The 12,927-nt window shown below is 41.4% G+C and overlaps 1 protein-coding gene across 1 annotated transcript; it reads left to right on the forward strand.

The window, feature by feature from the left end:
- The first annotated feature begins 1,980 nt into the window (after positions 1 to 1,980).
- gpr146 (G protein-coupled receptor 146) lies at positions 1,981 to 10,071 on the forward strand. Its single transcript, XM_067233007.1, has 2 exons — positions 1,981 to 2,192; positions 6,587 to 10,071. The coding sequence occupies exon 2, from the start codon at positions 6,629 to 6,631 to the stop codon at positions 7,628 to 7,630; it is 1,002 nt and encodes a 333-aa protein (XP_067089108.1). The 5' UTR covers positions 1,981 to 2,192; positions 6,587 to 6,628; the 3' UTR covers positions 7,631 to 10,071.
- The last annotated feature ends 2,856 nt before the right edge of the window (positions 10,072 to 12,927 follow it).

Genomic DNA, 12,927 nt, shown 5'->3' on the forward strand with positions numbered 1-12,927 from the left:
GTTCTCACAACTTTTCTCTGCGAGTTGAATAATACACAGTACAATGCTTCCATCTTTTATGTTTCTGAAGGTCCTGCAACAGTTAATCTCAGGTGATCCAATTGCCAATAGAAACACACCAAAACAATCAAATACTTGAGCGGAATGACATTACATCAGTGAGTTTTTATGAAATGTCCACAGCAAGGCCTTGAAACATATCTCATACTAGCGAGGATCCTCAGGGTATGACCATGGATTTTATGTGTATATCTATCTTCCCCCTCAGCAGTGGAGTGAGAAATTAAAGGGTGCCACTGAGCACACAGAAATATAGCATTAACGCAATACTGTGAGCCTGGCACACCTCTAGTAATCTTCTGTAATTAAAGAATTCAGAATTCACATTTTTGAAAGCTATTTTTGAACTATGTTCTAAAACACGAATAGAATGTTTCACATATTTTTATCTATATAAAAATAAACCTTTTTTCATTTATAAGCTTTTTAAAATTAATAATAACCTGACCTACCTGACTTAACAAACCTATTTAGGTTGTTGAACTCTAGTGAGAACGGAAAACTGTGACTTGGAGTCTAACAAGATTAATGTAGCCTACACAATCAACACCTAGGCTCGCTAACTTTTTCTGAAGGTTGCTAAGCAAATTAACATGCTGTAAGATTTGGGTCACACACTGACTGGCATTTAAAATACTTATGACACGTCAGTGATAAATAGTCAAGTTGTAGTCAACTGGTTTTACTATGTTTTTTTTTTTTACCCCATAATGATTTTTAAACTGACCATTGTTCAACCAGGGCAACATGCATCTGCCTTACTAAACCTTATTGGTCAAGATGATGGTCGGTGGGTCATAAACAGTGAAAGACTGTATTTACAGTTGGGCCAACTTCTGTAATCCTTAATCTTCTTAGTAAACTCCAGTCACTTTACAAAGGGGTATTCATTTGTACAACAAAAAGGTCTCTCATGAAGCTCATATTTGAAGAAAGTCATGTTATCATGACAGCGGCCTACATAATATTATTCTGATCCATCAAGAATTTGTAATCAGGGGGCCTTGTCAATAATATTTTTGGGGCATTCTGATCTTTTTTTCTGAGAGAAAAGATTGCTGATTGTCTTCCGCCTATTCAAAAGAACACCCAAACCCGAAGGTAAGATTAGAGAGAGATTTGTCTGATTCCAGGATTTGTAAATTTTTTGTAACCTGCCTGTCTATGCACATACAAGGTACCCAACTCACGAACTACATTTCATCCCAACCCCATCAAACCATCAATCCCTTTCACCCACGGAAATTAAAATACAATCCACTGCAAGACTTTCCCCAATCATACCACGTTTGCTTTTGACAGGTTTAGTGGATCTATTTGTGGAACCAAACCCAATGAAATGCAGACACAAATGTGTAACGGATTATGGAGAAGAACATTTACAAATAAATGAAAAAGTAATTAATTTAGCTGCATACGTAAATGTTGTCAATTTTGTCAAACTTGCGTCATGACTTGTTTGAGTTTATGATACTTTCAATAAGAGTGTACAAATACGGAACGCAAACTATCTACAGGAAAATATACATTTTGGACTATTGGGTATAAGTCTGAATGGCCTAAATGTAAGGGCGGGGGGTAAAATAAATAGCTTACAGTAACTGTAGACTACTTTCAAACCAAAGTATAGCATGCAGTACACGACTAGTTACTGTCTTCTTTGGAAAACCCACTGAGATGTTTTCGTATGAATAAGTGGGAAGGCTTTTGTTGTTTAGTAGCGTCGTCTGACTGCAAGCCCCCCTTCTTCTTGCTTGGTCCAATGAGAACGTCGAGGGGCAGTCGGGCCTCATCGACCAAACGTAGGAGACAGTGGGGGAGGGTCACGTGTGTATACACTGTAGAGTTCAGTACCACTCATTTCGTAGTAAATCGCCAACGTCGTGCACTTTCGGGAACAAGCCGAGTTGAACGAGAAACGGGATTGCTAAATGTAGGCTTTTAGCCAACTACTTTAAGTAACTGCGTGAAAAGTTGTAGAGCTATCGTGTATTTATATTTTGAACGAATATATAGAATACAATACACAACAGTTACAATACATGTAACTACAGAGAAATGTCAGTGGAAGTACTACAGCAAAACCTGATGCCTCCGTAGATCCTTCTCCTTGACAAACCTTTACTTCTCTGGTGAGTTTTCTTGAAATACATATTCTGACTCGGAATATGACATTATTTTGACGGATTAGATTTCACAACTGCAATTTCAAGTATCCTAAATTATGATTGGAAATGTTTTATATTTGCTAAACTTGGAAAATTAAAGGATCGGGTAAAGCTTTCAATATCCTGCAAACATCTCTATTAAATCTCTTTGCTTTTACTAAAGAATTGTATACCCAAGTGACAACAATGTAGCCTAACACATCCACTGTGATGCATCGTACATTGTTTCAAGTTGTAGAAGACAGCCTACATGTAGCCTGCATAGTGCTGCAAACCAGGCAGTTTCCCTAAGTAGGTTGACACTTACTGTAAGAGTTATACCAGAAAATAATATCGTAGGCTTAGCTCAGTATGAATAATTTCAGCATTCCTATTGTATTTGTATAGCGACTTTACTCCGTTTCTATACATTTAAGAAACGGGTAATCAACCGTTAAAAATAAAAACTGTGACTTTCACGATAAAGTACTGGCTGTACAATAATAATAATATTAATAAAATGTTGCACCTCCAACAGATTGTTTGTTTTTTATTGAGATTCGTGATCATTTCAACAATCTAATATTCTTTTGATTTGAAAATAGAGTGAATATGACATCGTTCTTTTTGAACTGTTCTCCTGTTGCAGCCTGTAAATATAATCAAAGTAGTGCACTCCTATGTGTTTCATGTTGTGATTCTGAAGTGAGCATTTTAATTACAAAGCAAAGTATGTAACAATCACCATAGTGAGTTGGGTGTACTCCAATGTTAAAAACTTGGTATTGCTCCTGTTGAAGGACTTGCAAACAGGACAGATCATCAGTAGTAATGAAATACATTTGACTTTACGCAAGTTTATAATTATTCATTATATAGCTATGTAATGACCAAGGCCACTTGGACCTGAATTAAACACTGTAACCCCTGAGCTCTAAGTTTGAGGCCTGGGGTAGTTAGCTTCATGTGACTGAGGGGAGAGTAGGCATAAGTGCCCTGGCTTAGTGAGTGTTAGCCTGTTTTTTGCTGACCATTGAACTTCGACTTTTGTCCCTGGCCCATAGCCTACCTATAGCATTGTGTCACTAGGAAGGCATCATGGTTTACCATAGATGATCCTGCTGAATGCAGACTGCTGTTCACTGCGGGTTGTGTATTTGTAAAGGAGTTGAAACTGTAGCTATTCTTGTGTCACAAACACCATTTTCAATGCATGATGCAATCTAAATATAATAGAAAGTATGGCTTTCAGAGATTCAGGGTATGCCTGGCCCATACCCTTTCTTCGTATGCACCAATTGAAGTTCTAGACAGATGATATAATAGTGATTTGTTATGCGGTGTTAACTGGCTTTTATCTGTTTAATGTTTCCTGAAACAACCAGTTCGGAACAGGCTGAGCAGACATCTTCAGAGAAAATCCTATATCACTATTCATTTAAAATGCTGCTCGCGGCAAATAAAGAGCAGGTGTATCTTATAAAGCCATTCATTAGAGGTGAAGGATGTTCATAGGTGGAATTATTCATTCAAAACATGCAAATGTCTAAGCCACTCCACCCTTCCCTCAGCAAAGTGCAATGATGCCATTTACAGCAATATGTGAAGAAAAATACAGTTTGGTACTGTACCATATTTAGGAGATTGGATCAAATGTATTTGTGTGAAATGACATTCAGTTGCGTATACATTTGATTTTGGCTACTGTAGAGTTGTATGCAGGGTTGTTGACACTTCTGTGTGTGAAAACATGTGAGTCACCCAAATACAGGCACTCCACCACACTTTACTGCAGCTCTACTGCAGGCGAGTGCGAAGAATCATGTGATCACTTTCTTAGAAACGCCTGTACATTCCAGTGGGGCTGTAAGGGGTGTGGGCAGAGCATGTCATACTATTCCCATCGGCCCAGAAGAACCCAGTTCAAAATGCGAAAAACGCCAAGCTCATCTACGTCAACCTCACAACACCCAGTCTGTGGGGAGAGGAGGACGTGCTGGAGCAGACCGCTCCTACAGGGATTTTTGAGCTAATTTCATTTGACAAAGGAGACAGTGTGAAAAGTTCACAGTGCTGTAGACCAGGTGTAGTCTAATATGGCAGTGAAAGTAAGATTGGTGAAAAATCGGTCCTAAAACTTTTCCCAGCTGTATGCATGTTTTGCACCTCAGTTCTTTCATCTGCCAGGCCAGGTTATGTCACTATCTCTTATGAGATAAACAATGAAAACATAAAATGAAAGACATAAAAATGACTTTACATCAAGTAAATAAATCATCTCCAGGCAGAATGTAGTGTTGTTGTGTGGATATTAAAAGTAGGTCTTCTCATGCTTTAAAGTCAGTATTCAGAGTTTATACATTTACATTACATTTACATTTAGCAGATGCTCTTATCCAGAGCAACTTACAGTAAGTACAGGGACATTCCCCCCGAGGCAAATAGGGTGAAGTGCCCAAGGACACAACATCATTTGACACGGCCGGGAATCGAACTGGCAACCTTCTGATTACTAGCCCGATTCCCTAACCACTCAGCCACCTGACTCCCTATATAAATGTTCATAGGAGAAAAGTCATTACTCTAGTAATTAGCATTACTATAGCCCGAAGTTGATTATTAAAAGCGTGTTCATTGTTCCAAAAAAGACTACATGAACACAATGACGTGGGTTGGAGGACAGAACCTATGGTTGCTGATAACCTTCATGTCTTCATACTACACCGACAAATCAGATTAAATTCAGAGAAACATTCAAGACCACAGCTAGCCGCATGACTTTGTAGGGAGTTTTTTTGCTGAACTTCCACCAGTAAATGAGTCACTTAATTTGGTAACGAGTGTTCTTTACAAACGGCCTGTGAGTCTATTACACCTGTCCTTTGGAAGGGAGAGGCGCTGCTGGTGTTCCTGAAAGGGTAACTTTACACCCCCTACCTAGTGCTCCCTTCCCGTTTCCACCAGACTCTTGCTACAACCAGCAGGAGAGGTGTAAAGTAATGACTTTGCTCTCCTATATGAATGATATGAGAGAGTTTGGCGTGTGTCCCTCAGGCCTCAACAGTCCCTCAGTAGTGAGGTTATGTAAGTGAATGGAGGAATGTGCTCTTTTACAGGCATCTTCCCTCAACATCCTCCAAACTAAACTATCCCTCTAGTGTTCCGAAACACAGATTTTGTCCTTGAAAAGTATTGCCAGGTTTAATATGAATCATTGGTGTGTGATTGCAAACAATGGTGTTTTGTGTTATGTTTAACTGGGAATTTGCTAGAATGTGATTTAGGGTAATTTTTTTCAGATTATTTATTACTTTGAATAGAAGAATCTGAAACTGTGTCCTTGAAAATCCACACTCAGTCCATTCATGCTGTACATAAGCCCTTTTGTGAGCTTATGCTTTCATGTCTTCTTTAGATGAATTAATTAGAGGTAATGTTCAAATATGATCTGAGTTGGCATGTTCTAGCGAGAGAGAGAGTGTTATGTAACTCTGGTTTTAATGAGCTGCCTCTGTGGGGCTTGATCCCCAGTCCGGCCTTTCCCCGCATGTGCCCAGGCATTCTCTCTGACCTTGTCCTGAACTCCAACCTCATACTCAGCCCACTCTGACCCCACCGCGGGCCCGCAAAGGACCTGCAACACATTTTACACTCCATAAATCTACCAGCCTCTCTCTCTTTCTTTCTCTCGTCCTTTTGGACCCACAATTTCTTTTTTTTTGGGAGACAGGGGACTAGTAACCTGAACAGAAGGTGTCCACGCTTTGGTAAGAATGGACGAGCCAAATCAGCTTGCAGAGTGGGCCTAGGGAAGGAGGAGTTTTTTTTATCTGGCTTGCCATTCGAAGGGCACAAGGGCAGCTCTCTGCAGGGTGCCTGGCCTGCATGTGACTGGGACAGGGAACAGAGCGAGGTGGAGAGAGCAAGTATGCAGGGGTGTCAGACAAATGCAGTTTTGTATTCTTCCAAGAAAAGAAGGACCCTCAATTGCTCTGGCAAGTGCAGTCCTAAAACTGGATAGAACGCTCTGAAGCCAGGGCCAGCCAATGAGACATATTGTGAGGAGTTTGTATTCATCCAATGAAAAGCAATGGAGTAGAATTAATAGCGTTATCCCAAGAATAATAGCCATGCCGTGTCTGGCCTGTTTGTCTGTGAGTGGGCTCACTTTCTTTTCTGCTCAGCAGAGCGTTTTATAAAAGACACAAGAATGCCAGAAACCAATGAGACTAATGAAGTTATGCATCACATTATGAAGCTAAAACACACAGTATTGTCCACAATGTATTCAAATAATATACAAGAATGTATTATGTCATGAGTGAAATGATAGTAGTTGATCTGATGACTAATGGAGGTTTTCTCTCTTGCTTCCCCAGCTGACTGAGCGAGTGAAAGCTTATCTCTGAGGGAGCCTAGCAATGTGGACCTGTATGGTTTACAATGAGACAGACTCCGGGGGGGACAACCGGCTCTGCCAGGACTTTGGACTCATCCTGTCTGTCTTCTCCCTCATCTACCTCATGGTGTGCTTCCCCGTGGGCCTGTGTTACAACGCCCTGCTGGTGGTGGTCAACCTCTCCAACAAGGTATCCATGACCATGCCGGACGTCTACTTTGTCAACATGGCCATCGCAGGCCTGGTCCTCAACCTGGTGGCCCCTGTGGCCTTGATGGGGCCCAGCTTCACCCGGTGGCCCGTGTGGGAGTACAACAACGAGGTGTACATCACCCTGCTCATCCTGTTCAACATCTCCTCCCTGGTCATCATGTACTCCACCACGCTGCTCAGCCTGGACTACTACATCGAGCGGGCGCTGCCTCGGACCTACATGTCCAGCGTGTACAACACCAAGCACGTGTGCGGCTTCATCTGGGGCGGGGCCGTGCTCACCAGCTTCTCCTCGCTGCTCTTCTACGTGTGCAACCATGTCTCCACCAAGATCATCGAGTGCTCCAAGATGCAGAACAAGGAGGCAGCCGACGCCATAATGATGTTCATCGGCTACGTGGTGCCGGCGGTGGCGGTGCTGTACGCCTTCGTTCTCATCCTGCGCATCAGGAAGGAGTCCACGCCCCTGGATCAGGACTCGGCCCGTCTGGACCCGTCGATACACAGGCTCCTGCTAGCCTCGGTGTGCATGCAGTTTGTCCTGTGGACGCCGTACTACATGACCCTGTTGGTGCACACTGTCGCCGGGGCACCGGGGAGTCATGGCAACAGGCATCGCCTCACCACCTACTATTTCCTGAGGTGTCTGTCGGAGCTGTTAGCCTTTTCCAGTAGCTTCGCCATGCCTCTCATGTACAGGCAGATGAACAAGAACTTCTCCCATAAACTCCAGCGGCTGCTAAAGAGGCTGCACTGCGGAGAGCAGGCCTGCCCTCACGAACGCTCCACAGTGCAACAGGTGGCGACATGAAGAAGGGCGCCCTTCTACGCCCACTAGCAAGCCTGCACTTATCCAAGACCCCCAAAGAGCCAGCACACGACCTCAGAGGTCCGCAATGGGTCCCTCGCTACTTGAGCGAGGTCCATCTCATGAAGAAGCCACGGAATCTTCAGTGACTTTCCAGAACATTTGAGTGTATTTGTCCGGTTGTGGAGAGGACAAACCAAGCAGAAACCACTAAGTGCTGTTTTATTCGTGAGAGTGCAAGCAAGCTTTTACCTTGAGCTCGTGTTCCCTAGACTGAGAAAAGCCTATGCCTTCCCTCTGAGCTTTCCAGAGATATCTTTACTAATCAGATCCGGGTGATCCACCCACACTGTAAAGACTGGGGTTTGGATGAGACTCTGACATGACACCAGGTTCTAAAACAAGTTTGTAAAGAGTTACATAGAGAGACATTATACATCGAAATAGACATTTATACATCTGGATATTGAGTCATGTTACCATGAAGTCATGTTTTTCTTTCTTTCATGAAGCATGTCGAAACCTTGCTAGTAATTCAGCATGTTGACACATTGCTAGGAATCGAGCGTAATGAGAATGGCCATTAACGGCCATCCGGTACTGTGGGGCTTCTGTGCCTCATTGTAGGTCTTCTGTTTCTGTCAGTCCAGTTTCACTGTGTTTGTACATAGAGTAAAGCTTTGCACACATGTTCATCTATAGAATTACATACTAAAATACATGTCCTCATTCTCCCATCCCTATGGTATTGCATTGGTCATTCTAATGGCTAACAAAGGTCTTCTAAGAGCTTATATTCAGGGTCCAGACATGGTCAGTTTACCTCGTGTCCCAGGATGATTTCCAATAACTACCTGAGGACAGCACTTTGCAACAGCTAAATATGTGTTTGTGCGTGCGTGCGTGTGTGTGTGTGTGTGTAAGGGGGGGGGGATCCGTTGCCATTCCTCAGTATCCGATCAGTGCTGCTCAGATGCATTTAAAGGTGATCTCCTCATCACCCCTTACAGCTGCTTTACCACCTAATCCCCTTCATGGCTAAAACATAAAAATGAATCTGGTTCACAGTAAAGGAACAAACGTATTCTTTTGTTGATTTTAAGGACATCGTCGCTTAAACATATGCTATGAAGCCTGCAATTATTTTCTTTTCACGGAGAGGGTCAGTTTTGTCATGTTTAAAAGCCAATACAATTATAAGCTATAGCCTGTATTTAAGCATTGCTAGTTCTTGCCTGGGAACCAGACGAGTCAGTCAGCTCATGTTTTGTCTGGCCACCCTCTCAGATAGATATCCACCAGGCCTGGACAGTGCCAGTTCATCACAACCGTTTATCTTATTTAGGGCAGGGTTGATACAATGACTGTACAGAGGAGCGCCGTTGAGACATTTTCATAAACAACCAAGATGAAGTTTCATTGCGCTGATTGGTTATATCTATCCAATTGCGTCCAGCGGCATTTTGGTCAGCACCCGTTGATAACGCCCCATGGAAATTGAAAATGAACTTAGAGGGTCTGGCTATTCCAGGCTTAGCTACTGCAGGTATAAGACACAAACTCACTCATGTTACTCATGCACTCCATGAGTAATACTGTCAATTAGAGATATCACCATGAAGTTAAAGACTAAAAATGAGTCCACACCCAGTTAATGATTGTTGAAACTTAGATCAAAGTCCTGTTGATTCACATTAGATCTATGGCAGGGCCAGTCATTTCCTATTGTATACACTGCTTTTGGTAGACATAGCTAACTTAAATGGTGTGAATCTAAGAGTTATTGAATCATGGGTCCAAACATTTCCAGTGAAATGAAAGTGGAATCAAAAATGTACATCATTCTAAGAACTGAAATTACAGTGAAAACTGATTGTGAAACTATGGAATTGAAATGTATTCTACATCTTACTGAATAAGTGAAACCATTATTATAGACACTCTGATAGTGAAATTAATGACAGGAAGTGATCAATTGGAAGTGAAAAGAGGAACAATATCATGTCTTAGAATGTCTGGCACCTTCACCTCTCTCTCTCTTTTTATGTTGAGCCATTGTAATCTACCAAATTGAGAATATAAAAAAAATATGAGTACTGTATGTGGGAATAGTAGAGCTTGATATTCTTATAAATCCACCTATATAAACAAAGTCAAGAATGTATTTAATGTCATGAGGTCTAGCTACAAAACCATGAAACCTCATAGGTCAAGATAAATCCAGTTTCAGATGTGATGCTTTTGTAACTGTGTATATACTCGTACATAAGTATAAAAGAAATACAGTATCTGTATATATTGTAAGCTAAAGATTTAGTAGATGAACACCATGCCCTTCCACAAATACAGTGTTATTTTCTGAGAGATATATTTAGATACTGTAGCATCAGTAATCTTTATCTATTGAGTCTAAGACTGTTGAAACAATAAACTAACATAAACAATAACGGTCACTTCCATTGTTTGTCTTGTTTGTATTGCTTTGTATTTAGAGCTGCTTTGTGGTTCATAGATGGAATAATGATAGTGTTCATGACTGAAGTCTTAGAATACTGCCAGCAATGTACAGCTGAAACCAGGCATCTGTGTCATCTTGCAACATAATTAGGTTTGGTTGCCCATAACCACAGCCATTTGTACTGTAAAAAAAAAAAAAAAAAGCTTGTTAGTCTGTTGTCTCAATGGCATCTGGAATAGAAGGTTTTCCCTTCTTTCGAATCAACAAGGGGAGTCAGGGAGTCAGATGGCTGAGTGGTGAGGGAGTCGGGCTGGTAATCTGAAGGTTGTCAGTTTGATTCCCAGTTTGATTCCCAGCCGTGCCAAATGACGTTGTGTCCTTGGGCAAGGCACTTCACCCTACTTGCTTCGGGGGGAATGTCCCTGTATTTACTGTAAGTCGCTCTGGATAAGAGCGTCTGCTAAATGACTAAATGTAAATGTAAACAAGCTATTCCCATGGATGGTTGAGTCAATCATAAGTTGAAGATGGACTCTGTTCTTTCCTCTTTGGTACAAGTATAGACTTGTTGTGTTCCACCATCAACTATCTCTGAAAATATTTTTGGTTATTGACTATGCTTTTATGGCTGATGTGTTTCCCTCCCAAATGCCATAACCTAATGCTTTTCTTGAGCCTACTGAATGCCAGACTACCCGAGTTATCTTCATGTTCTCGTAACCATCCCATAGCAAGTCTGAGTCAATTGGTGGAGATGCACACAGAATCACACAGGAAAATTCGGCTTTAAAATGTGTCTCTCAACTCATGGCACTGTAAACACTAGTGTGCTTGTGGTGTGTCCATTGACCACATGATAAAGAAATGGGGAAAACAGCAACATTCCTGTCATTCTAAGAATTGTTTTGACTTCCGTGGGCAAATGCGGTCCCATTTTCTTTTAGTCATTCTCAACAAGAACAATGTTGTCTTGATGTACACGATAACCAGGGCTGTATGGTGCCTGCTGTGTGAGTCATCTGAGGGAGATAATAGCTGAAGGAGCCTGATTTAAAACACTGAAATGGTAGGATCTGAAATAGAAAGCTCCTATAGGATGAAATGTCCAACCAAGAAGAGGATAAACATGGATCATAGCAGAAGCATCACGTGGAGATGCTAATAGATGGAAGATATAGGCGTGGACACTAGGGCTGAAATACCTTCCCTTCTAAACAGTTTGAGTCCACATTTGTAATTATTGCAGGAGACATCAAGTTACAGCTCAACCAAATTGTCACCATTTTATGATTTTATTACCATCACAGATAACCTTTTAATCTACTTAAAGAGACCGCTACGTTAACACTTTAACTTCAACTGGTGCTGTAAGGTTTGTATTACTTCAGTGTTATAGATCTGCAGAGCCAAGTCTTGCAAAACAAGGCAGCAATAGTTTGAAAGAGGAAAGCTTGAAATATACTGACTGTACATCTGGAAATGATGTGATAGTGTAATGAATAGGGAATGGTTGCCATGGATACAGTTCTCCTTGGAGAACTGAAGTTTCATGGGGCATGGGGCATGACTCCAAAGCCACTCAGGAAAACAAAACACTCATAACCCATCTGTCCACTTTATGACGACAGGTTGGATATTCACATTGTTGGAAATGAAGAAGTACATGTTGCGCCACTGAAACGTTTTCTACTTCGAAGTGGTAATGATTCATAAGCACTGGCAGAGGAACGGGCATTCACTTCAGATGTTACCCAACTATAGCCTGAAGATGGATGTGATGACATGACCCTATGCCTGGACACAATGCATTCACTGTTGTCACAGGAACACAGTCTCTTAGCTTTGCTCAGCAGATGGTCGGGTCTAAAGTTGTATGTCCTCTTGATTTAGACCTGCCACGTTGTAGAACTTTTCTTGTCTTGCGATATTTTGATCAAATTATGTGTACTTAACACCTTCCTCACTCTTAACCTGTGCTCTGAAAAATGAAACATATTGTCTAGAATTACATTTATTCAATCACATTGAATAGGAGTCCAAATCAGATTTATCATGTGGAATCCACGTTACATGTAAAGAACGTCAGACCACCGATGTAGTTGCTTTGCAGAACATTTTGATTGTCACTTAAAGAGTTTAATTGGCTGTTAACCAGATCCACCACACCATCTGGAAGAAGGTATTTTAGAGAATTCAGGTAATTTTAGGGAATGTGATTCTCTGTTGTGTGTACCTGTTGTGTGAGGAAGCATGGTGTAGTGAAATATCCTCACTGTTAATATACTAATGATTATAATAATGACACTTTTGTCTACACAAATTGCTTATCATTGATTAGTTAGTTTTTCCCTGATTTGTGGAATTAAAAACCAATGTATCAAACAATCAGTCAAACCATTGAATTTACAGCTTGTTTTAACAACACAATCTGCATAAGAATCTTAATAAGAATGGCACTGTAAGAGGCTGCTAAATGTACACCTGACCGAATTAAGACTCCTGGCATGAGAAGTCCTACAGAAAAGAAGTTTGGGTGAGGGAAGGTTTACTTTGACCCTATTTAAAATCTACTGCCCCCCCCCCCCCTACAAACACACACACACCCCTGTCCCACCCCTTCCTCTCAGCTCTGGGAAGACAACCAAGCCACCAGATGGTTGAAACTTGATCCACCATTCTTCTTCTGCCAGCCTTGTAGTTTTCCCTCCTTTCACGTGAACAAGAGAATCAAATCTACAATAACAATGTAAAAATCCAATGTCAGCAAAAAGATCTAATTGGGTCCTGGAACCACTAGAGAGGAGTCTGTCTGTAGGATGTTCTATTCAGTTTGTGGTCGGGG

Source organism: Osmerus mordax, chromosome 3 (assembly GCF_038355195.1).
Source record: "Osmerus mordax isolate fOsmMor3 chromosome 3, fOsmMor3.pri, whole genome shotgun sequence".
NCBI classification, from domain to species: domain Eukaryota; kingdom Metazoa; phylum Chordata; class Actinopteri; order Osmeriformes; family Osmeridae; genus Osmerus; species Osmerus mordax.